The sequence below is a fragment of the Pogona vitticeps genome, chromosome 1 (assembly GCF_051106095.1).
Source record: "Pogona vitticeps strain Pit_001003342236 chromosome 1, PviZW2.1, whole genome shotgun sequence".
NCBI classification, from domain to species: Eukaryota; Metazoa; Chordata; class Lepidosauria; order Squamata; family Agamidae; genus Pogona; species Pogona vitticeps.
This window is the reverse complement of record NC_135783.1, coordinates 129,954,806-129,981,501: the sequence shown is the minus strand read 5'-3', so window position 1 is coordinate 129,981,501 and position 26,696 is coordinate 129,954,806. Positions and strand designations below refer to the sequence as shown.

Below are 26,696 nucleotides of genomic sequence, written 5' to 3'. Positions count from 1 at the left end.
GAACGGTGAGTTTGGGAGTTATGGCTTTTTCTGTTCCGTTTAGCGATGTTTCTGCATAGCGACGATTAATCCGGAACGGATTAACGTCGCTATGAGGGGCACCACTGTACTATGGTTTCCTTTCACTGCTGACCTGGGTCTTCGATGCCGGTAAGCACAGGAACATATAAAATGGATTTGTTTTCCATTTTCAGCAGAGAAATAGACTCCCAGATACTGACAGGATATTTACAATATGCAACATGGAAAAGCGACTGATTAGATGGTTAACTAAACTACAGTGTTTCCCTGAATATAATACAGGATTTTATATTAAATTTTGCTTCAAAAAACAGATTAGGGCTTATTTTCAGGGAATGTTTATATTTTTTTCATGTATATTTCATGTATGTAAATCTATATTTATTCAAATACAGTCACGTCCTCTTCTTCCGGTGGCTGCCCAAGGGTGGAGGGCGGGGTTTCCACTTCACTGGGGCTTATCTGGCGAGCATCCAGGAAAAATCACACTAGGGCTTATTTTCAGGTTAGGTCTTATTTTCAGGGAAACAGGGTAGGACATTTGCCTCCATATTCAGACCAGTACTTGCTCTTCTCTCTCTCTCTCTCTCTCTCTCTCTCTCCTATTCGTTTTCTTTTCTTCCATCCCAGTACTCACTCACTCAGCAAATAATAGGCTTGAATGGAATGAAAACCCTTACACATTATACCAGATTCCCACCCACCCACCCATCCTCCCTCTTCTCTCAGTCTCTGAACTTGCTTCACCTTGGGAGGGAGGGCTATCTGTCCCTTCACTCTGGTGCCTCGGTCTTTTGTAGGTCTTTCTATGGCACCCCTTCAGCCTTCCCCTCTCCTAACTCTTTCACCCACATTACAGTCTTTCTCTCACCCCCATTTCCATTATTCTTGTTTCCAAAACTGACACAGACAGATTTACAACTTAAGCAACATTTTCTCAATATGAAAAATAATATATTTCCTGAATCCACAGCTTTGCCCCCCATACGGAATAGGCCTACTTCTTTGATCCCTGGGAGCAATCCTCAAAGAGTACCCAGAGAAGATTCCAACTTTAGATTCGATTCTAATGCTGTAAAATCAATAAAGGTACAGGCAAAGAACTTAACGATCTCCTCCTTATCTATCACAGGTCTTCCCTTTGTAATGGAGAAGAAACTCAAGCTCTCTTGATTGACCTTAACAACAAATGGGAGGAAATCAAAACTAATGCTGGTTCTGTATGTAATAAGACCGTATCACTGAGAAGTTACCTAAAAACGGATGACTCGGGCTTATAAACTGAAGCTGCACCCCTTAACCAATATCTAACAGCAAGTAATGATATCAGTTTGATACAAGAACCTAAGCAAGGTCCTAAGCACCAGATCGTACATCAGGATATTCTAATTCCGATTTCCTTAGATAGTGAAGAAAGTGAAAACAATGAAGGTCATCTCATGTATGGGGCTAGTTCAAAAGAATCATTTGATTTTGAACCTCAAACATTAGCCACTCTGGAGAAGGTCACGACTACCCATCTTAGCCATTTAAAAACTGTATCTCAACTTACTCTACCGCAACACAACACAATTCAATCTGCATTACCTTTGTACGATCAACACCGCTACGCCTCTTAATCATAACACTCAGGATCGCCCCCATCTTCTGATCTTATGGACTGACATAAAACTATAAATGACACCATCACTGTTCTATCATGGAATATAGCAGGATGGAATGCAAAGAGTAATGACAATTCCTTTATCAAGTATCTTTCTAAGTTCGATATTTTACTGCTGCAAGAGACTTGGGCACTAGGGGAAATTGGTAAAGTAAATGGTTACTCTGCGCATCAAATAAGTGTCACTCCCAGTGAAAAGAGGGGCAGAGCTAAGGGCGGCTTTCTTATATAGGTTTCAACTAAGCTCCATATTACAATGACCAAACCTCCCTCCCTTGATCAATATGCTACAGCAGTGAGGGTCAAATTTAATCATTGTGCAATAGTGTTCATCAATGTATATTTACCACTACAGAGACGGAACGCCCAGATCAAACGGATTCACCAAGACCTTGAATCCTACATTCAAAACCTTTCGTTAACAAATGATGACCAAATGATAAATGGGGTGATATTAATGCCAGATTGGGTACAAATGACTTGGCTCTTTATGCTGCTTATAATTTATGCCCCCCGATGGACTACACTTCCCCATAGTCACTAGGCGCCTCTTTAAAGATACCATCAGTAATTATGCATGTCTTAACTTTGCACAGCTAGTTTATCGGCTTGACCTATATATATTAAATGGAACCGCTACAGGTGACATACCAGGGGAATTCTCTTTCTGGTCGGGAAAGAGAATGATTACCATAGATTACATAATTGTCACCCGTAACATACTGAATACTGTCATCAGTCTGGTTATCTACTGCAGGATTGATAGTGATCACCTGCCATTAAAATTGTACCTGAAATTACAAGAACACCATATTCATATTTAGAAGGCCTTGCCTATGAATCCTGAGATGATACTAACCAATTCCAGGATCAAATGGTCAGGAAAAGCCTCAATTTATTTTACTTATCAGCTCAATAATAATCAGTTCTCTGAGATCCATTCCACCTTTCTCAAAGTGGGCCAAAGTAGCAACATAATTGCACTGTGTGAAACACTAATAAATAAACTAGTAGATGTAGCTGGTTCAAACAACTCAACAAAAGCCCATACTATCAAGCGTACAACTGGTTTGATAAAGAGTGTATTGATGGGGAAAAAAACTGGTAATTTCAAAATTTAAACAAAATAAAAATAAAAATCCATCATCAAAGGAAGTGGAGGAACTGCTGAAATTTAAGAAAGGCTTTAAGAAATTAATTAAAGGGGAAAAAAGGACAGCTGAACAGATAGAATGGGAAAAACTCATCAAAGCAGTCAGGGGGAAAGACATGAAATCATTTTGGGAATCCATAACATTAACTACCAAGAATCTTTCAGTTAGCATGGACTGCTATATTAATGCTCGAGTGTGGGAAGCCCACTTCCATGAGCTTCATTCCAAAAGAGAAAATCCCTCATTTCATGTGAGTCGTTTACATACGAATCTGCCAGAATGGCACCCTGCATCAATCTCTGAAATAAATGACCTTGTGAACCAATTGAAAATCGGCAAGCCCCCGGGCTGTGACGGTATTCCTCCCAAACTGATTAAGAACAACTGTGAATGGTGGGCCCCAATTCTGGGAAACCTTTTCACTTATGTTGACCAAAACGCTCACATGCCATCTGAATGGGGCACAGCTATTATTATTCCCATTTATAAAAAAGGCATGAAACACAATCCAGTTAATTATAGGCCAATCAGTTTCCAACCTATAATTAGTAAGCTTTATGCTAGACATTTATCCTGGAAATTGATAGACTGGATGGACTCCGAGAGTGTTTTGGCAGATGAGCAAGCTGGATTTAGATCTGGTAGATCTACACAGGACCATGCCCTTATTTTAAGGCACCTAGTAGATGTACTCTAAGAAACCCCGAGGGTCCCTATTATGCCTTTATCGATCTTAGATCGGCTTTAGATTTAATTTCATGAGATAGGTTCTGGAGTAAGGTAGAGTTTTCCACAATAGATTGACACCTTCTGCTGCTTATGTATAAGCTGCATGAAAATACAACCCTCAGAATTGGACGCAACAAGGAAGGACACTTGTCTGATAAAATTCCTACCTATAATGGTGTGAAGCAAGGGTGTATATTAACTCCATTGTTATTTAATTTTTATATCAACTCAATGGTAACGGCGTTCAGCCATCCGGAGAGCTATCGTCCCAAACTAGTGAATATATCCCTTTTGTTATACATAGATGATGCAGACCTAATTTCACAGACACCAAAAGGACTAAAGAGAGTATTACACGCTCTTGTGCAATACTGTATAGAGAAAATGTTAAAAATAAATTAATTGAAGACCAAAGTTTTAGTATTCGCTGAGAGGCCCAGGATCTATAAGTGGTTAATTGATAGAACAAATTAAGGCTTGCAAATATTTGGGTGTCATCTTTGATTATAAAGGAAACCACAAGGCTCATGTTAACAATGTGGTACAAGCAGCACAAAAATCTAGCCTTGCTATATTAAAATTCTTCTATACAAAGGGGGGTCAGTACATTCCAGCTGCACTAAGACTGTTTCAGGCAAAATCTCTTAAGTCAGCTCTTGTATGGGGGCACAATTGGGCCCTTATTCTTTATTTATCCAGTTAGAAGTAGTTCAATCTAAATTCATGAGGGCTATCTTACAAGTTCCAAGAAGGCATCCAATGCAGCCCTTAAGCTTGAAGTGGGCTGCCTGAAGGTTGAAGCCAGAGCTTGGCTGGCTATTTTTAACTTTTGGCTAAAACTAACCTTGCAACCAATTGGACTGACTTCACTGGTATTCCAGGATAACCATCAGTCACCTTGGAAGAGAGCAATATACCATAAAATCAACAGATACGGCTATTCAGTAGAATGCATCCAACAAATGGGATACGTTAAGGCCAAGAGTAATCTTAGGCAATGTATTATTGAGACAGAAAGGCAGCAGGACCTTGGTATTATCATAAATAGGCTTATACTTGACAATGCACTGCTCCCCCCCCAAACCAGATAACTATCTCTACTTACCCTTAACACCTAAACATCACAAAGCTCTTACTCTGGCACCTGAAATGAAGGAATTAATAAACAAAATGACGGCTGATTGGAATTTGACCAGAGAACAAATACAGGTCCTGGGAGACAAACTGCCAGAGGAGGGAGTAGTTTTGTCAGGAAAGGAGGGGGATAAAGAGGAAGAAGGGGAGGAAGAGGGGGTAGTAGTAGTGGCAGAGGAATGTTGAGTGGAGGAGAAGGAATGAAGAGAGGAAGAGGAATGGATAGAAATAGTTAGGGAAGACCCTTGGGTAACCCTGAAGGCACAAATAAGAAGCTCAGAGAGAGAGGGGAGAGAAACCAGTGAGGAAACCCCCATACTGGGGAGAGACTGCTGAGCGGGAGACTCATGAAAAGGAAAGAGAACAGTTTCCTCGAGAAGCCAGTTATCAGGGAAAATAGAAGATGCCTGAGTTTCCGTGGGAGTAGCCCTGAGAAGACCCTATTACCTCACAGAATCCAGAGAGACCTGGGCAAGAGAGTGTGGGAGCCCAATGTGGGATGGGTTTTCCACAAATTATTCCATTGTCTAGTTAGAATATTTCCTCTTTGACTGTCATGGAGGATTTGTTAATGCCCGTTGTTAGTTCTGTTCCAGTTAATATTTCAAGACTGGATAATGTTAAGAATAGGAATGATGACACAGAACAAAAAGACTGGAGTTCAACCAAGATAAAGAATGAAGGAGATATGACTTATGTTAACCAGAATAAAGCCATTGATATGAAATCTGAGCCTCGACTGCTGATGTAAGAAGGAAGGAAACGCCTCAGGAGGGAGTGGACTTGAATGAACCTCACAGACACTATTTCACTTTTGGTGGCAAACATATGAAGATGTCAAATGCATTTCAAAAAGGCATAAGGTTAGGTTAACACCTTTAATTGTTGAAAATGCCCAAGATGTTCCTTCTTTAAGGCTAGCATACTTGCAAAAAAGCAAATGAAGCTTTAGCACCCAAGAATATTTTTTAGATAGGGAAGGAGCTGATGAGTCATAATCCATCACTATGCAAATAATGCAATTATTACTTCACTGCTAAAAAAAATTGTCGAATATGCTCGTTTATCACAAACAAAATTAAAACCAGTTTATTTATTTCCTCTTCAGCAGTAAAGATCTGTATTCATCTTCCACTGATTTGGTCTGGAGTACAGTGCTTGTTTATTCTGCACTACTTCTCCTTTCCCCCCATGTGTTCCAGATTTGCTCCGCGTACAAGCTTGTGCTGTAAAGTTGACAAGAACTTCACAGAAAACTATTTTGCTCTTATCAAAATGCATCCCCCGGGAAGTGAAACAACTGTCTGTTTAAACAGCAAAACATCCCACTCAGAAGATAGATATAAAAGTCAGTAAAGGTATTCCCATGATGAAAGTGTCACTTTCAATGTCAGGATGAGCACAAACATCCCAATTTATTCTGAGCATTTTTCATTTTCTGATGAGTACTCACAAAACCTGAGAACAAGGAAACAATTTGGCTGGCAATATGTGATCTAACAGTGCTTAATTTCTGTGCTGTAACTTTCAGATTTAAACAGTCATTGACCAGAATTCTATTACATATGTATGCCAGCATTAACTCGAACTGTAAATCGCTAGCTAAGAAACTGAAGCTTGTATTTCTTGTCATGCACTAGTTGTGTGATTCAGATTATAACAAGGAGGAGATGCACTATCATTGACTAGTAGCAGTTTGCTGCTGTAATTTACATTGTTAGAATTAACACAAGTATATGTAAAAATAGAAGTCTGGCCACTGAATTTTTCTTTTTCACCTTTTTTCTTCTATTTATTTTGCAGCACAGAATTTCTGAAATCTTTATTTTATATTTATATAAGTAACATATATACCGTATTTTTCCGTGTATAAGACAACATGTTGTATAAGACGACCCCTACTTTTCTAACCCCAAATTAGAAAATTTGATCGCTGCTTTCCCCCTCCACTTCAAAAGTCCCGCAAAAGTAGGATCAAAGGACTGCAGAAGTGAAGGGGGAAGTAGTGATGAAAGGACTGCAGGATTGCAGCCCTTTCATCACACAGCGCTTACATGATGCAGCCCTTTCATCGTTGGTTTCCCCCTCCACTTCCTCAGCCCCATGCGGAAAGCAGAGATCAAAGGGATGCAGGATCAAAGGGCTGCGATCCTACAGCTCTTTATCCCTCCCCCCTTATAGACATCTTTCAGTCAAGAGACTATGGTAACGTGCTCTGGATAGAGGTCATGGAACAGCATCTAGTGTGGCTGAGAAGGCCAATTCGAGAGTGACCATCCCTTCCACATTGAAGACAAATACAATCTGTCCTCTGTCCAGCTCTCTGATTTTGCTGGTTTTGGAACTGCCTCTTTGCCTCGTCCTGATGAACAAGTGTATCTTCAAATTGCATTTCAACTGGATTTTAGTCTTCGCTCTCAATCTAGAGAGATTAAAGAGCTTTCAATGTGATCTAGTCCAGAGATAGATGCCTTCTGTGGCAGTTCCAAAAGTGTGCTTCAGCATGACTGCAAAAAAGATCCCAAACAGAGTCAGCACGAGGACACAGCCCTGTTTCACTCTATTTCAGATGTCAAAGGGATCTGATGTTGAGCCATCAAAAACTACAGGGCCCTTCATTGCCTAATGAAAGGACCTCATGATGTTAAGGAGTCGAGGTGGACATCCAATCTCGGGAAGTATTTTAAAAACGCCGCCCCTGCTAACCAAATCAAAGGCCTTTCTAAGATCTATGAAGGCCACAAAGACTGTTCCCTACATTTCTCCTGCAACTGTGTGAGGGAGAATACCATGTCAGTGGTGGATCTATTAGTGCCAAATCCACACTGTGATTCTGGATAGACTCTGTCTGCAAGCACTTGGAGTCTCTTCAGCACAACACGGGCAAGCAGCTTCCCTACAATGCTGAGAAGAGAGTTGCCACAGTAGTTATTGCAGTCACCCCTGTCCCCTTTGTTCTTGTACAATGTGATGAAGTTTGCATCCTTCATGTCCTGTGGTACTCTACCTTCCCTTCAGCAAAGACAAAACATTTCATACAGCTCAGTGGTGATGATCTCTTTACAGCACTTCAGCACTTTAGCGGGGATGTTATCCTTCCTAGGTGCTTCGCCAGAGGTGAGGGAATCCAAGGCCACTTTTTTCTGCTAACGTTGGTTTCCTATCCAATTCTTCCCAGATAGGCAGGACTCAATGTTATTTAGTGCCTCTTTGGTTACTACATTCTCTCTGGAATATAGCTCAGAGTAGTGCTGCATCCAGTATTCCATCTGCTGTCCTTGGTCCTGGATGATCACGCCTGTAGTAGACTTCAAGGGAGCAGATTTCTTCTGTATTGGACCTAAAGCCTGCTTGATACCATTGTACATTCTCTTGATGTTACCTGTGTCTGCTGCTATCTGTATCTGAGAGCAGAGCTGAAGCCAATAATCATTAGAACATCTCCTGGCAGTCTGTTGGAGTTTGCTATGAGCAACTCGAAGAACCTGCAAGTTGTACTCACTAGGACAGGCTTTGTATGCTGCTAGAGCTCTCCTCTTTTCCTCGATGGCTGGCACCAAGTCCTCCAAATGGGCTTCAAACCAGTCTGCCATCTTTTTGGTCTTCCTGCCAAATGTGGACAAGGTGGAATTATAAACAGCATTCTTGAAATGTTCCCATTGTTCGGGTACATTTGCACCAGCTGGGCCTGGAAGAGTTTCCTCAAGCACTTTAGCAAATTCCTCCATTTTTCTCTGATCGTGAGTCTTGCTGATGTCAATACATGGTCGTCCTTCCTCTTTCATGTGATAAAACCTCTTTATTCACAGTTTGATTCTGCTACACACCAGGGAGGGATCAGTATTGCAATCAGCACCCTGATAACTGTGTGTGATCATAATACTAGGAAGGCTAGAGGATCTAGTGATGATCAGACTGAGCTGATGCCAATGGTTCGATATTGGATGTATCCAAGAGACTTTGTTGAAGCTTCATATGAAAGAACGTTTTCCTGACACAAAGACCATAATAACAGCAAAACTCCAGCAAGCGTTGGACATTTTCATTCATCTTCTCAATGCCAAAACAGCCTAGACAAGTAATTGTGATCAGCACCAACTCTAGCATTAAAGTCTCCAAGTATGGACAGTGGCTCTTTCCCGGGGATTTTCTTTATAGTAGGTGCCAAGCCATCACAGAATTTGTCTTTGACTTCTTCTGTAGATGACAGTGTTGGTGCATATGCGCTAATGAGGGTGACCAGTCCCACTGAGGAGTGGAGCTGCAGAGATAGGATTTTTTCACTCCCCACAGTAGGTGGAACAATGGATCTCAGCAGAATATTTCTCACCGCAAAGCCAACACCATGTTCCCTGGTCTCATTCAATGGTTTTCCCTGCCAGAAGAATGAGATTTTTTTTTCTTTGACAGATCCTGAGTCCGGCAATCTCGTCTCTTGCAGGGCAAAAATGTCCATCTGCAGCCTACTCAGTTCCATGTTGATGACAGTGCGTCGCCTATTTCCTGCAAGTCATCAGAAAAGCCACGGGTCATTGCCCAAACATTCCAGGTGCCCAACTTTAGGGCAGAAGTTTTCTTGCGATTGTTGCATGGTGTACAGTTATTTATCTGCTTGTTGACTTTCACCCTAAACCCCACGCACCCCGTGAGGTTAACAGACCGTGGCGAGGCAGCACCTTACTGACTGGGGACTGCCCAGCTTAAGATGGGAGGTAGCTACCTAGTGAGGTGCAATGACCTCTCCTACCATCAGACGTAGCCCCTGGCGTCATGCTCTACGCCAATTGAGCAAAGACTTATAACTGGTAACTGCTACTTCCCGTGTTGTTTCGATGCTGTATGTGCAGCTGGAGAGTCCTCTCCAGAACACAAAGTCTGGTTAAAATTACATGGAGGATAGACTGTTGCCCAAGCAGAAAATTCCCCCTCTCCACTTCAATGAAGTAGTCCAATGGAAAGGCAAGAGCAAATACAGTGGTGCCTCGCAAGACGATGTTAATTCATTCCGCGAAAAACGCTGTCTTGTGAAAACATCGTCTTGTGAAACATGGTTCCCCACTGGAATGCACTGAAATCTATTTAATGTGTTCCAATGGAAAACCATCATCTTGCAAAAACTGTCCATAGAAAACATTGTCTTGCGGAACGTGGTTCCCCATTGGAATGCACTGAAATCTATTTAATGCGTTCCAATGGGGAAAAGTCGTTGTCTTGCGAAAATCGTCCAGAGAAAACATCATCTTGCGACGCACAACAGCAATCGCAAAAACCAATAGTCTTGCGGATTAATCATCCCGTGAGGCAATCGTCTTGCAAGGCAACACTGTACAACTGTTTCCAGCGACGTTGCAGGAGTTGCCAGAGCGTGACTGTACACAGTCATGAACTGCCTCCGGGACTCCAGCTCTGGATTTTGCCTTGAGGTTAGCTTCTGAAGCTTTTTCCATTGGTGGATATAGCCACAAGGCAGTGGAGGTTTGAAATCCAGAGTTTTCCTTCTCCTAGATGGGCTGACTTTCAAGGCTAATGAGCCCCACCTATCTGGGTGCATAGATTACTGTGCTTTTCGGGCACCGAAAGGAGTATAAAATGGGTGGAAAAGGAAAGAGGGATGGTAAGGAGTTTAGAAGGGGTGGAGATGTAAAGGGGGAGGAGAGGCATTTGGAAAGGATGGAGATGGAAAAGGAGAGGAAAGGAGTTTGGTTCCGTCTTAATAGACTTGGTTCCGTCTTAATAGACTGAACCATTACGCTGGTCAATGACCATAATAAAGATTGAATGAATGAACAAGCTGAACCTTTGTTTTCTAAACTTGTGTTTTTCTACCTTTTAAGAATGAACAAAGTGTAATTCACAAAGATTTTTTATGTACAAATGTAAATACCATATTCTACATACAATACACTTGTTCCTCCTGTTCAAATGGCTAGACTCATAACTTCACTTTGCCGAACTTTAGGTTAGAGAATAGGAAGGATCCTCAACAGCCATATAATCCAACCAACTACCATGGCAGGCTATCACGTGCAAACTAAAGGACAATTCACCTTTAGGGGGGAGAATATTTCCTCCTTACTTCCGTGTATAAAATGACCCTCAATTTTTAGTCTAAAGATTTTAGATAAAAGTATTGTCTTATACGATAAAGATCGCATAGGCAAAGCTAGTGTTTTTCCAGTAGTGATATATGGAAGCGAGAGCTGGACCATAAAGAAGGCTGACCATTGAAGAATTGATGCCTTTGAATTGTGGTGCTGGAGGAGGCTCTTGAGAGTCCCCTGGACTCTAAGGAGAACAAACCTATCCATTCTGAAGGAAATCAAACCTGAGTGCTCACTGGAAGGACAGATCCTGAAGCTGAGGCTCCAATACCTGGCCATCTCAAGAGAAGAGAAGACTCCCTGGAAAAGACCCTGATGTTGGGAAAGTATGAAGCCAAGAGGAGAAGGGGATGACAGAGGACGAGATGGTTGGACAGTGTCACCAAAGCTACCAACATGAATTTGACCCAACTCCAGGAGGCAGTGCTCTGGTCCATGGGGTCCCGAAGAATCAGACACGACTTAACGACTAAACAACAACAATCGTCTTATACATGGAAAAATACGATAACAGCTGAAATGATATACATTAACTGGGAAATTTAATCAGTGTATGACGAGAATAAATGCAAAGTGTTCTGTGTTTCAGAAAAGCTGTTTTAACCTTTATCAACCAAAAGAAAGACTTGCACATTTGTTGTGCATGTTGCGGCATATTTCCCAGTCCTATGAGAATTCCACTGTACTAAGAGTTAGCATCAAGTTTCGGATTTAAATGTGTCTAATCTCTAATTCCTGAACCCACATCGAATTCCAGTCTTCCAACTGAGTGGCGCTAACCTGTTGACAAACACAGCATGTTAACTTCTGCTTCTCAGAATCATGATTTCCACACACACACACCCAAAATGACATAGGATGTTTGGCTGCAATGACTTATTCTAGTGGCAAACAAAAATAGATTAGAAGAAGGGGGACAGATTTCAACTCTTTGTTATGTTCACATTTTTATCAGCAGTGTTTCTGAGTCTATTAGAAAAATTGCACAAGGAAAGTGTTAAAATTCTGGAATATTATTTACAAATCTTCAGGTAGCTACAGAATACTGTAAAATATCTCTGTACCCTTGTTGCATGAGAGTAATATTTAGCACATGGTGTAATAATAAACAGCTGATTACACCAAATCATGATACAGTGGGGTCTCTACTTAAGAACGTCCCTACTTAAGAACAATCCAACTTAAGAACAGCTCCATTTGCTAAATTTTGCTTCTACTTGAGAACAGAAATCCAAGATAAGAACAGGAAAAAAAACCTTTCCTGCTCTTTTTTTAACCTTAGGTCATCTTAGGTTAAAAAAAAAATTCTCCCCCTAGTGGTAGAGTACGTATTAACCAGCTTTGCATTAGTTCCTATGGGAAATAATGCTTCAACGTACGAATGCACCTCTACATAACAAAAAAACAGCCAGAACGGATTAATTTGTTTTCAGTCCATTCCTATGGGAAATTTTGCTTCAACTTAAGAACGTTTCAACTTAAGAACACCATTCCAAAACGGATTAAGTTCTTAAGTAGAGGTTCCACTGTAGTTTCTATGGACGGAAAAGAGCAGATACGGATTAAATGGTTTTCAATGCATTCCTATGGGAAATGCAGATTCAACATAAGAACTTTTCAACTTGAGAACCACCTTCCAATATGGATTAAGTTCTTAAGTAGAGACCCCACTGTATAGACATAGCTTCTGGTGGGATCAGGGCACTGATGCCAGAATGAAAGTTAAAAATGCCAGAGCCTTGCTAGTGTGAGACAATAAATTGTTGTTAAGTGCCATCAAGTTGCACCTTGACTCATGGCAACCCTATGAATGAGTGAGCGATCTCCAAAATGTCTTGTCCTCAACAGCCCTGCTCAGCTCTTGAAAACTCGAGCCTGTGGCTTCCTTTAGGGAGTCAGCCCATCTCCTATTTGGTCTTCCTCTTTTTCTTCTGCCTTCCACCTTTCCAGCAAAGTAGGACAGCTTCTGTTTCAATATTTTTGCTTCCAGAGATGGCATAGGTTTGATATGATCCACAACTCATTTGTTTGTCTTCCAAAGTATCTGCAAAGCTCTCCTCCAGCACCACATGTCGGAAATTGCTTCCTGTCAGTCTCTAACATGAACCGGCTGCCCCCCACCCCTAATGTCTACTGCTTCACACCTGGCACAATAACACTTTATTGCATAATTGAAAGAAATAAGAGGGGTGCAAGATAACCCCTCAGGTGTGGCATTCCATGGCGGCATACCACTGCTCCCCCAATGACTTTTCAGCTCCCGGGACCCAGTGAAAGCTGGTGCGTTGTTGCATTTGCTATTAGCAGAGGCTTTCATCAGGTATTTCTTGAGCTGAGGACAATGTTCCAGCTGGCCAATGTTCAGATGTCACAGGAACAGCTGAAACAGACTGAGGAGGCAAATCTGTGGAAGAAGAACCTCAGGAATTGTCAGAAAGATCTGGAGTAAGGTAAAATGGATGTTGAAATTAATGTGGAGGTGGCGTCTCGTCACAGGAATGACAACAGATGTTCATTTCAGCTACATAAATTTCTGTAATCAGTTGGTTATGTATGACTAGTTGAGCAAATAATTTCCTGCAAGAATTTGGCCATTTAAGCTAACTAAAGACCTTGAGATTCATAAAGAAAAATTATTACAAAATTATTATTACGGGCAAGGCCAGGAATGTGTGGGCTGACAGTTCTTTCACACCTTAAAAATTTAAGATGTCACGGGAGCATCTCTTGCTCATAAAATAGCCAAATGTACTGTAGGTTCTATGTACCCCTCGACAAGGATTCCCCCCCATTAATTATTTTAAATTTAACTGAAAGATACAATTGGTCCAGTTACTCTCAAATTAAAATAGAGGCATTTAACAAAAGAAAATGGCATATAATTGCAGGGAGTTAAATGTTGAATCTCATCTAAATATCACTTCATTTTAAAAATGTATATAACTTTGTTTTTAATATTTCCACCTAGGTCAACATCCTAAAGGAAAAACCCAAATAAAATAATGAACTAGTAGCCAGTGATCCTTATTTCATAGTCCATACCTCCTTATAAGTAAATATTGGCAAATCTGTGTGTCATTCTCTGTGCATTTTTAAATGAATGTCAACTTGTGATATATTTAGGTAGAAAGAGAAAAAAAATTATGCAAAAGCATATTGATGTGTATGGAATTATAGATGCTTACAAGCAACAGAGATAACATTTTAACTAAAAGTCCAGCTAGACGATACACCCAACACACATTTAAAAGAAGTGTCACTCCTAGTGATCTATTTGTCACAACACATACTACCTCTGAACTTCCTATTGTGTATCTTCATGTGCTTTGCTTTGTGACTGGCCACTGGAAAGTAAATATGAAATTACTTTGCAAGTCTAATTGCCAAGGTATACATACACTGTACGAGGAAACCTCGTTGCTGGAGAGAGTAAGGGCTAATTACAGGAAATATGCATTCCTCTTAATATCTAGCTGGACCCTCTGGGATGCTGCAGCTGTAAAGGCCTATAACCTACTTATATGATGACAATTTTTTTTATTTTTTTAAAACTGGATATGTTTGCTTATAATTTTGGAACTACAAGGACAACCATAAGAATGACAATAGATTAAAGTAAAGTTAGGTAGAGTTTAACATTGTTAACTGTCCACAATGGTGCTTTTGCACTAATGCAGCGCAATACAAATGTATTAATTAATGAATACACTTCAATTAATTAAAGTGTATTCATTTCTCTAACATAATGTTTCCAGGAAAAATATTGTAAAAGTGAAGTATTAAAGTAGCACGTAACTGAACTCAACGGTTACAAGGTAAGGAAAATAAGACTGAGGTGTTGGGGGATGGGGCTCCAGAATAAGTGTTTAAAAAATCAAATAATGGAGCAGCCTTCACACAGTGAGTCTTTTGAAGATTATCCTTCTAAATATGACGGCAAAGCTATGATATAGCAGTCACATAACAGAGCAGCATTACCGTTTGACAATAGTTTTGACACCTCCCACTCGAATAATGAACATTCAGTATGAGTTTAGGCTTCTTTTTACAATACTCAAGTCAACTGGATAATAGAAATATGTTTTAAATTAAATTTGTCCTGATAATTATTCTATTCATTTTGGTGTCTCATAATATGACAGAAAGTTCATGAATTGGGCATGACTGTTGTTAAGTTATTAAGTTCTTAGTATGTAAAATGAAGTGATCTGCAGGGGGGGGAATAGGCTTTTATTGGGTTTTCTTTAATCCTTTTTGTAATTTGATGTGATGCACTCGAATTCCCCACCCTAAATAATAGTAATGGTGCCATATTACAGACATGGTACTCATTAAGAAATCTGAAGAGGATTTGAACTATCCAATTGACTTCAAATAGGAATGTACATGTTTTGTTTCCTGGGCCAAAAGTCAATGTCATGCCAAGGTCACGTCCCCCTGGAGTTCTTAGCATGCTCCAAAACTAACTTTAGAGAGATGCCTAGATATCCAGAGCAAGGTTTGAAGAAGCAATGACGACTGCAGTAGAAAAAGGAGATCACCCCTCACTGGTTCCACTGACAAAGCTGCCTCAGCCAACCCATAGCCCCTGCTGGATTCCAACTTGTGGTATTAAGAAGGCATTGTTCTCACATCTTCCACAAATCCTTGTGAGTACTCTGACATAATCCTCTTAGAGCAAGTGTGCATTTGTATCAGATAAAAATCTAAATGCATCACTTCGAGAGTTTTCATAATACAAAAAAAGAGAAAACAAACAAGCATAAAACAATGTTATTACAGTAAAGAATGGGAAGGCATTTGAGATGTTCAAAGTAATACAACAGCTTCAGCTACAGTATTTGTTACAGACATATAAGCTTAGTGATGCTCCTAAAATGGGTGAAGAGAATAACTCTTTATTGATTCCACTTCTGAAAAATTCTACCACATGGCCTAATTGGAGCACTATTCTCTGTATCAGGATGAAGTGATAGTGGGGCAAAGTGGAGTGAGGGGATAGGGGGTGTTAGCGAAGTAGGTCCCTGCACACACATGCAGTGTCTGTCTGATTATATTGAACAAAGCAGACTAACCCCTCCTAAATCCAACACAAACACATTTTCTTTTTCACAGTTTGGTACATTTATTATTTAATCTTTGCTTGTCCCCTGGAACAGGATGAGAGCTCAGAAGTAATTAATTAAAGTAACAGAATTACCTGTAACAAGTTATGTTTTAGGTAAGAAGGACTCAACAGAGTCATATTTCAAAAGTAATGTCATGAGTGGCAATGACATTACTTATTTTTGTGTAATGATTAATTATCTTTAAAGCTGCTTTTATAGGGCATTTTAGAAATTAAGAGTCCATTTGATAGCCCCTTTTAAAATTTTATCTTTTAGACAATCAAGTTTTATTTCTATTCACTCTTTAAAAACCCATGGTATTTCCAGAGTCAGTGTACAACACAAAGGTTGCTGAGCAGAGGTGTGCAGCGAAGAACAGCAGGCATGGAGCAGGTGAGTAGTAAAATTTAATTGCAGAGGATATATATGATACTGTTATTTTAAGGAACGTATTCCCGACAACATTTTCTCCTTAGAATGGACTACAAATCCGACCATCTCCTGCTAGCAACTGGATTGTGGGACTTGTAGGCATTTGGAAACTGCCATCTTAGAGAAAGCAATGTAAACTCCCGATAGAATACTTCTGAAGGAGACAACAAGAAGATAAGCTACTTGTGGGCAAAGCTGTTGGGAGTATTATGTACCATTTTCTGTAACTTCTATATCATTCCTATAACTTATACATTCAACACATTATTATGATGCCAATTTAATATGTTGACATTTTTCCTACTTAGTGTTAGTGTAAACAGAACAAGAATGAACAAGGTTTAAACCTTTCTACTAAAATTTCAGTCCCTAACCAGGCCAATCAGTTTTCTTTCCTCCTCATTAGCGGACTAAGATACAGGCCTCTCCTTTTAGCTTCCACAACTTTCTGTTTCATTACATTCAATGCCATGCCAGTTCTACCAGTCCTTTAATATCATCCATCCAAATAGTCTGTGGTCTTTCTTTTCTTTATTCCATCTCCATTTTAACAATGCCATTTTTTTTCCTTTTATGTGTATTATTTTTTGCTTCTGTTGACTATCCTGGCTTTTTACTTTATTAGTCAAATATTCAGCATCTGTCTTTCTGTTGCTCTTTTGGGTTTTCCAGTACTGTATGGATTTTGCTAGGCTTCATATTTATACAGCAGTCACACATATTGATCATAAATTGATCTTAATTTCTAAGCATTTTTTTGAGGGAGTTAATAATTTTATTTTGTTTACCAAAAATTTGCTATGCAAGTCTTATTCATGTCTCCGCTTCTGCTTCCTGATTAGATTTCCCACACTGTATTACAATGCCCAAGATAAATAAATGCTAGTAAATATTCCACATGATAGCTGTCAGTTATAACAATTGGCCAGTGGGGTTTACTGCACAAAAACATAGAAGAGGAGCTGTCATTTCTAATGATCTGTATCCATCAACTCAACTTGGAAATGAACCAGTAATTTTGTGCACCACTGGCAAACATTCAAATGTGTTTATTCTGGTCAAGAGTTCCAAAATGGCTCAATGTTGCTTGCTTATACCATTTCACATAAAGTCTGGAGGCTTTGTTATTTGTTTTGGTTACATTAACTGAAGCTTGGCACAGTTGAACAAGTGCTTTTTTCCAAGAAGGAGTTTTAAGAGTCATCAAATACGAGCAACACTGAGATGAATGGAGGGATTATTCTGGGGCCACGCTATGAGTTGAAAAGGAATAGAATGTAACCAGGAAGGTACTGTTTGACTCCTGTCCTGCTTATGGAGATCCCATAGACTTCTGACTGGGGTCTACACTGTCGCTGGGTCTTGTGGAAAAACCTCCGCCAGTACACAAAGAGTATCCCTCCACCTCCAGCCCCTGTGCTACAGCTCCCAATTCTTTTGTTATCACAGAACTAGAACAAGTTTCCAAGAGACAGCCTTAGCTTTCCCAGAGCTTTAGAATTCTGTTTAAGGGGATTGCTCTTTACGAGCTGCAATAGGCATCCAGGACTTGGATGAATATATACATTTAAAGTCAAAACACATTCTAGAAAACTGTGTTTTACAATTCAAAAAATAGAAAAACTCCTGAGGGAAATAACATTCAATTTATCTTTGTGTTGCATCTCGGTTCTATGAACTATAGAAACTCGTATTCCAAAACAGGTAATTAGAAATTATGGCACTGTCAGTACATATCTGCCACACTTCTGGTGCTCACTGAAGACATTCTACTTTTTCTCAGGTTAGGATTATACCAACCCACACTGCAAGGGAATAGAACTCCAAAGCGGGCAAGCTATTGAAGATCCAGCTGCTGTAACCCATAGCTTTCTTGACGTCTATTGTTTTACTGCTGCAGACAATGAGCAATATCTTACAAGTTCAGCAGAAACTGGAGTATGGGAAAATTGAAGGATTTAGATGTTTGCACTTCAATATTAATCAGACTTTTTATTCTATGTTCCATATTTAGGAGACACGTTTGCCTTCTGAACCTGTATAATATTAGTTACATAACTACCAATCAAGTTGTGATCACACTTTACAGCTGGAATTAGATTAACAATGGCAAACCCACATCCGAGAGTTTAAATATACAGTGCAGTGAAAACAAAAACAGGAAAGAGGCAAAAGAGGGAAGACATATTAAAACATACAGAATAGAAAATAGCTGAGATGGAAGCATGCTGAGTTCTAATTTCCTCAAACACCACACTCTGATTGCAGTTTCCCACTCTGCAAATGTTTGCTAGCAAGCAACACTGGCCTAGTTCAGATTTTGATTTTCTGGATGCAACTCTGTTGATGACCAGCTGGACAGCTCAGTGGCTTGGGTATCTGGCTACAGAGCCAGAGGTTGGGAGTTTGATTCCCCACTGTGCCTCTTGTGAATGTAGCCAGCCTGTGTGGCCTTGTGTAAACTGCACAGTCCCAGGCACCCCTCAGAAGGGAATAGCAAACCACTTCTGAGTACTCTGGAAAACCCTGAAAAGGGTTGCCATTAGTCAGAATCGACATGAAGGCACATTATTATTATTATCATTATTACTACTACAATATTGATAGATAATTTTAGTCAATCATTGACTGTATGGGCATTGTTGGCCAAAAAATGTAGCTGGTTCAGCTACTGCTTCGACCCCTTTCCTGAAGAAATAAAATACTGGTTTTCCAAAATTCAAATCTAGTGACTTTTTTTAAAAAATTAAAAAAGAAAACATATATATAATTTGACTGATTATTTACAGTCTTTGCTGATATTGTTTTGCTTTAACAGCTTCTTACAAACTCCTGCCTTTTTAAATTTCCTCTGAGGAGAACATATAACATAAATGATCACATAAACTGCCTCCATGTACGGAGTGCCTTCCTCATACATAACTACATAATCGCACGGAGAATCAAGAAGAGAGGCCCAACTTTCATAGAAACAAAACGGTCATATAAAGTCAATGGCCTTCGGAAAATGTATATCTGCTTCACTAATGTTAAGATCTACACTGAAAACTACAAACAAACACAGTAACAATACAGGCAGCGACATGCGGTATATATTGAAGGGGGAAACAATGTAAGATACAGTACTTACCACTTCTTCATGAGTAGCACCTTCTACATTTATGCCATTAACCTAAAAATGCCATAAAAGGAGTATTTGAAACATTGGGTTAATATCAAGAATATAATACAAGCATTAAAATAAAGTTATATAGGTTTGAAGCTGGTGTATAGAAATAAACTGACCTGTATTACTGCATCTCCTATAAACAACATTCCTGACTGGTCCGCTGTAGAGTTATAAAAGAATCACACATTAATTGAGAGACTTAAACTGATGACATATTTTTCTACAGCAATTGTTTTAAGTACTGTTCTTGTAACAGTCATTCTTGAAACTGCCTCTCTTATAAAAACGCCAGCAGCATAGCAATCATTCAGTAAAGCTAAATAGGTTGATGCCAATTGCAGGGAAATTAAGAGGGCTACTTTCCAGTCATAAAAGATTATTTAGTATGGAACACAAATGCTGCTTCTCACTAATGATGGATTTCATTAAATTATGGAGGACGTTTGATGCATATTTTTCATTAGCTCTGCTATGGTAGTACAATGGGAATTTGCCTCCCTTCTTCTTTTCTCCTGGAAAGATGTGCAGAGACTGCTTACAATCAAGGGGTTTGCACGAAGACTTTAGCAAGATCTTTGAATCTACTCCAGTAAACAGAGCAATGTTGTATACTGTTTCAACCAGCAATTAGCAAACTTTCTGCAACGTGATATGTATGTGAATGTCAGCCACATATGTACCAAAATAGTCTTGCACCTGATTAAAAGAGGTTTTTTCCCCCCATATCCTAGCACTATTGTTTTCCACCTTATTTTTCCATCCAAATGTTTTAATAGAAAGGTGCGGTAATTAGCGAAAGGGAATAGTTGAACACTCAAGCCAGAATCCTATCCAAAGAAACAAACAAGAAAAAACATAGAATAATGCACACAAAGGTAACCATGCAAGCGATTTAAGTCCTCGAGCAGACCGTCCCACTGCATGCAGGTTGACAAAAGGAGCAAACCACTTGAATGAACCTGTGAGGTGACGTCAATTGCATGCTTTCTTTCCATCTAACTATTGCCCTCATCAGGGAAATGGAATAACACACATGCAGCTTCCTAAGGGCATTAGATTAGTCGATGACGCATCAGTCATTGATGAAGTATGCTGATGAAGCTGTTAATCACGATACAGGCTATGTTTGGGCAGCATAGAATAGAACAGAAGCTGCTAGAGATCAGAAAGATAGGAATGTTGTCCTCAAGGTCTGCTTGGGGGTATCTCAGACACACTGAACAGGCCACTGTGGGAATCAGAACAGTCAACTAGAAAGGTCTTTGATTCGATCCATTGTCACTCTTCTTATGTTTCCATGATCTGGTCACATGATGGAAGGTGGGGGCAAAGGAAAAAAAACAGCAAAACAAGAATACCATGCAAACAAGCAAACAAACAGGACTTCTCATTATATGACAACCAGAAAAAAATTCCCTTTGTTTAAGATTTCCATGAACACGCACTGAAGAGCAGTCCCTTTCCTTCGGTGTCAAAACAAGCACATTCTGCAGAATCTGACTGGCAGCAGTTTCTGATCAGCTCCTGTTATATATAAAAAAAGACTGCTCCACATAATGGTGCTTTTATTTTGATTTTCTGTATCAGAAAAAGTGAGAGATGGAATTAAATGACCTAGAAACAACTTCCCCGAGTGTTCTGGGTTTTTTGCTTTTGCTTTTCTTTTTAAATGCGGAGCTACATTTTAGAGATAGCAATTACTGTATGGTTACAATATGGTAAGCAGGAAAAACAAGAAGTTATAATCCAAACAATCTATGAAATGATTGCATCTTTCACACCAAAATGAACACAACTGAATGTCCTACAATAAAGACCAAGCCACCTTTTCATAGCAAAACACAGTTATCACTCCTTTGGCCAAAACTGCAGCATTATATAAAATACAGGCATAGACAGTAAGCTTTTAAAACTGAATCAAAACAATTTTCAATAACTGTGTGTCCACGAGGCTGGGAAAAAAAATAGAGCCCTCCTACTCCAAACTATCAAGTAGTCCGATTATCTGCTTAAATTTTCTCCAGAGATGGAAATCCTGGTACAGTATCTCTCATCCCTGAAGGTGAGAATGAGAAACTGCAATCATTTCCCCCTCATCCTGCAAGGGGATAAAATATTCTCTGGTGATACCATGCCAAACATTTTTACACAGAAAACATAGGATGTGCAAATTACACAATCTGACACAAATTATTCTGAACTGACATTGCTACTGCCTTGTTGTGTGGACTTCTAAGCATTGTGAGAGCTGTTTGTGACTTTAGAAAAGCAATTAGCCAGCCTTTCTGGGTTTCATAAAGGCAGAATGGATAAATACACTGACCAGTATCTTGTTGCCTAAACACAGGGTGGAAGAGAAACTGCATGAACATCTTCTGGCAGGCTCACCATTATGTGACCCATTGAATGACTGACCTCACAGCCACTGTGAGAATTAGCTAACAGCTAAAGGAATGCTTACATTGTTTTCTTCTACTCCATGTTTAGGCAACAGGATACTGGCCATCATGTACAAATTCCAGAAATCTCAAAGGTGAAAAAATAATCTTGTTTCACTCTTGCTGTGGAAGTCAGGAAAATTGCTAGGCGTGGAAGCTTTTCGCTGAGATGTCTTGTGGTGCTGAAATAGCCTAAATCAATGAAAACAAAGAACATAGCAAGTGTTCTTCATATTCCCTAATGTTCTCTCATTTTGCTTCACAGTGCAGTATCTTCTAAAACACAGTAATACACTGAGCGGTAATACTTCTGCAGTAGCTTTCCAAGAGATTCCTGTACGAGAGGCATAGCAGATGGCAAAAAAAGGGAAATCTAACCAATGTTACAAAAGGAAGGTGGCATTTGACTTCTGAATATATGATGATGATAATAAAACATTAGGGGGGGTGATACAGGACTGAGAACATGGATTCTATTGTTGCTGCTAGAAATGGGCATGAATTAAAAACTGAATCACCAAATTCATTCAGAAATTGCTAATTCATTGATTTGTATTCGTATGAATCAATGCCCCTGATGAATATGAATCAATGCATTTTAGTGATTTTTTACGTGTTGACTCATTTGGCTATAAAATGGCCCCATAGGCACCTAGAGATACCCAAATCAGAGGGAAGCTTCCTCTGACTCTCCTCTACAAGCTCTCCATGTTTGGTGAAGATTGGGTTTCAGATGATGGTACAGTATTATATACCCGCAAAGAGCCCCCCCGGAAAGTTCTCCCCAGGCACCTAGCGACCCTAAATTACAGAGAAGCTCCCCCTGACTCTCCTCTACAATCCCTCATCTACATTCCCTCTAAGTTTGGTGAAGATTGGCTTTCCCCCAGCCAGCTGCTAAAGGGTACTTTCCTGAGGGGACCCACTTTGTGGGTGTATAACTGGGATGTCTGAAACCCAATCTTCACCAAGCTTGGGAGGGATTATACAGAAACATCAATAGAAGCTTCTCTGTGATTTTGGTGTCTCTAGGTGCCTGGGAGAAATTTTCCTGGGGGGCACTCCTTGTGGGTGTATAACTAGGGTGTCTGAAACCCAAGCTTCACCAAGCTTGGAGGGATTATACAGGAATATCAGTAGAAGCTTCTCTGCGATTTCTGGAGGGCACTCCTTGTGGGTGTTAAAGTTGGAAGTATGAAACCTAGACTTCGCCAAAGTTGCAGGACTTGTAGGGGAGAGGGAGAGTAAGTCTCCCTGTGAAATTGGCATCTCTGGGTTCTTGGGAGGATATTTTATAGGGTTTTAAAGCCAAAAACACATTGAAGAATTGATTAGTCAGAAAAAAAATTGTAAATTTGTAATTCGTCAACCTTGAATCACCGTTTTTCTGATTTGTGCCCATCTCTAGTTGTCACTTAAAGCCAGAAGTTGAACTTAGAGAAGCCTCTTATTCTGAGGATGGATAATCAGTCCCTCCGACACAGTTTGACAAGCAGTGGCACTCCAGGGGATTCCAAGGCATTATTCTTCTGCTTTCAGCTGGGAGCAGAATTAATAATTCTCCCAGCCCCTGGAATTACTGAAGTCAACTTTTTGATTAGTCTAGTGAACCTATTTCTTCTTCTCATTGTTGAAAGCAGGGCTTACAATTACTTGTTTCCTCGTTACAGTAGAACGCTCCTTTAGTATTTACTGTATTTTACTTTAGTTATATTGTTGGACCTTTTACAGTGTACTGTGCAAATACTACAATCACAAGCAAAATTAAACAACATATCTATTCTTAAGGTCACTTCTACATCACTTTTGCAGCAATATCACTTTGCAGCAACTCTTAACACCACCATTTTAGCAGGAGCAAAATGCAGTCAAAATAATGTAAATTAGTCTATTGAATTTATATAGCATTCTTGCATTGTCTCCACAGACAATTTTTAATAAGAGAAGCTGAGTTGTCTTTCAGCCAGAAGATAACAAAGAGAACAATAAAATCAAAGGTACGTCACTTAGCTTCCATTCCTTCCAATATAAAAATGTAAACTCCTGAACAGTTCTATCCTATGCTGTGCTGAGTTTGATAGATTAATTCTGACTGAAATAAGGCTTTAAATATCAAGTCAAACTACTTAATAAACCTGGCAAAGCTGAGAATATACTGTCCAAAATAGCCCCCCCCCCAAAAAAAGCCTTTACAAGTTCCACCAGTATGCCATCACCTCTTCTGTAGCATTGCATACATACACTTATTGGTTTACTTCATGATGACCTGATCAGGACAACCATCAGAGATGTAGAACTTAACATCTTAATCAGAAAAGTCTTGTATCTGTCAGGGAGGTTGTGGGTCTGGTTCGCAGTACTGTATTGTATAGGGTCTGAGAATCAGGGCTATCTCACCCTTTACGTCCCTCGCAAATCACCTATGAGAGATGTAAGGATTCAGGACACAGCCTTAACACTGGCCACATTCCTGTTGTTTGGTGTAGTAAATCACATTAGAGTAGACCCATTGAATCAATAGGGATTTAGTGCACCTAGTAGCCATTCTCTCTTTCCACACGGAGGCAAAAGTTATCATGAAGGGGCACTGCAGCAGCATGAATGAGCAGGAAGAACCAGGATCTCTCCCAAACCCCATACATTGTGTTCCAACCCATCTACTTTGATGTGTTCAAATGAAACTAAAGGCTGAATGAAGGTTTGCCTGCCAGGAGGACAGAGCTGCTTCTGCCACTGAAGTTATCATGGATTAATAGGATGATGCTTCTCCTGTGATTTCTTGCTACCTCTAGATAATAGAAAAACTCATGCTGCCAACCTGATCATTTTATCTTAAATGTATTTTATCTTGTAGCTGTGTTCTGCTTTTACCCAGATGGCACATCAATCAAAACATAGCTTCACAGACTTTATTTACAGCCTCATGGTTATTATATCAGCATGGTGCTCAAACATAAGCTTGCTATAGAAGATGATAAAGAGGCAGCCATGTGAATTTGCAGCACCAAAATACTAACTCAAAACAGCACTATGGGGAAAGGGGGGAAAGAACTGAGGATTTAAGTCCTAAAAGTTAATAAACTCTGACCATACAGAAGGGCAAAATGAAGCTTACAAATGATTTAGGGACTCCTAGAACAATGCAATGTTTATTACATACATTTCCTCCTACCTTCACCTCTTCCTTTGGGATGCTTGGAGTGGCTTATACAGTACTGGAAGCTACCTAGCTAAGATTCTCTGGCAATATGCCTTTTATTAATAATGTATGCATTACTGTGGGATAAATCCGGTGGTTTCTTCCAACTAAAGTAGAGATAATAAATGAACAGGTTTTGCTAAGTCATTACTTACATAGGTCCCACTGATTCAGTGGGGCTACTCTAGCTGGTATTAACTACTGGACTGAGCCTTATCGTTCCATTTCCTTTGTATGTACTTCAAACCCTTATTTAATTTTTAGAAAGCCTTCAGTACATATATATGTGTATTGTTTACAAGAAACATTAAAAAAATTAACATATTAACTAAATTTTAGTTCTTCGTTTTTGTTTTGCTTTGTTCATTGCTTATACCAGTCTTCCCAATCTGCCTTTCATGCCTTCTGGATGTTTCAGATCACACTTTCCAGCGTTCCTGATCGCACAATCATGCCTGGAGCAGAAAACATCCGGGGAACACACGTTTGGAGAGGGTTGGCTTTTAGTATGCATGATGCTCAAATGAAACACAGAGAATTAAAACGATGACTGCATATTTTTACTATTTTTGTACGCCAGCCTTCATGCAAGGAGCAGCACTCATTTGAATGCAATTACACAACTTCTGTGTTAAAGTTGGACGGAGCTAGCTCTTGAGGGCTGAGGCTGGCAGTGTTAATCAGCTGGCTCTGCTCCCCACATTCTCCTTGTATGCTTTCCAATGCAATGCCTTCAGGACTTCTTGTCAGCCAAACTACATTTTTACAATACTCCCGTTTTATAACTAAAAGTTTGTCAACTCTGCCTTTTACCATAAAAATACACGTAAATGAACCCTTTAAAATCTTCTTTTTAAAAGGCTCTAAATCCATTATTTTACTCAAGTATGAAAGCCACTGTTTAGTGCAAAAAAAAAAAAAGAGAGAGAGAGAGAGAGAGAGAGAGAGAGACATCTTCGCAAACAACTACAATATACTCTAATATCCAAGAACAGGAAGGTTAGCACCCACATAGGCATGATTAATATTACAGGTAAAAAGCTTACTGAGCTGAATAATGTGACACTGAATCCACTAAAGTAATGAATATTTAAAGTTTTATAAGGGAGTTAAAAGGAAGGCAGCCTGGTGTCTTCAATCTTTCTATTTGAAGCACGGCACTGGATGCCAATGTGAAATATTACTTTAAGGATGTTGAAAGAAGGCATACAAAAGGCAGGGCCACACCTGAAGATGCACAAAAGAAAGAAGCAACTTTTTTTGTTGAGCTGTGCACATGAATAAGGATGGAAACTATCACAAAAACCTGTATTAACAATAAATATCAAATTTCAATTCTCTATAGTAATTTCGGTTCCAGTGTATTTCTGAGATCTGTACTGTATCAGTGATGCAGAATTATGCTGCCTCACATAAACCTCTGTAGAACATTACATGGCAGCTATGCAGAACACACTGGGCTGGATCTAAGAGTGGTGCAGGTATGGTGGAACACGTAGAACCGAGAGTGACACCTTGCTCCACTGCGGCCCCTTCCATCACCAGCTT

General features: G+C 39.7%; 1 protein-coding gene across 4 annotated transcripts in view; it reads right to left on the bottom strand.

The window, feature by feature from the left end:
• The window catches only part of SNTG2 (syntrophin gamma 2), a 247,830-nt gene that overhangs the window by 161,656 nt on the left and 59,478 nt on the right, over positions 1 to 26,696 (bottom strand). For all 4 annotated transcript variants that reach the window (XM_073000914.2, XM_073000923.2, XM_073000917.2 and 1 more), the window contains 2 exons: positions 19,628 to 19,671; positions 19,473 to 19,514 (listed from right to left, as the gene is read on the bottom strand). In XM_073000914.2, the coding sequence (XP_072857015.2) occupies positions 19,473 to 19,514; positions 19,628 to 19,671 (86 nt within the window). The remainder of the gene's footprint in view (positions 1 to 19,472; positions 19,515 to 19,627; positions 19,672 to 26,696) is intronic.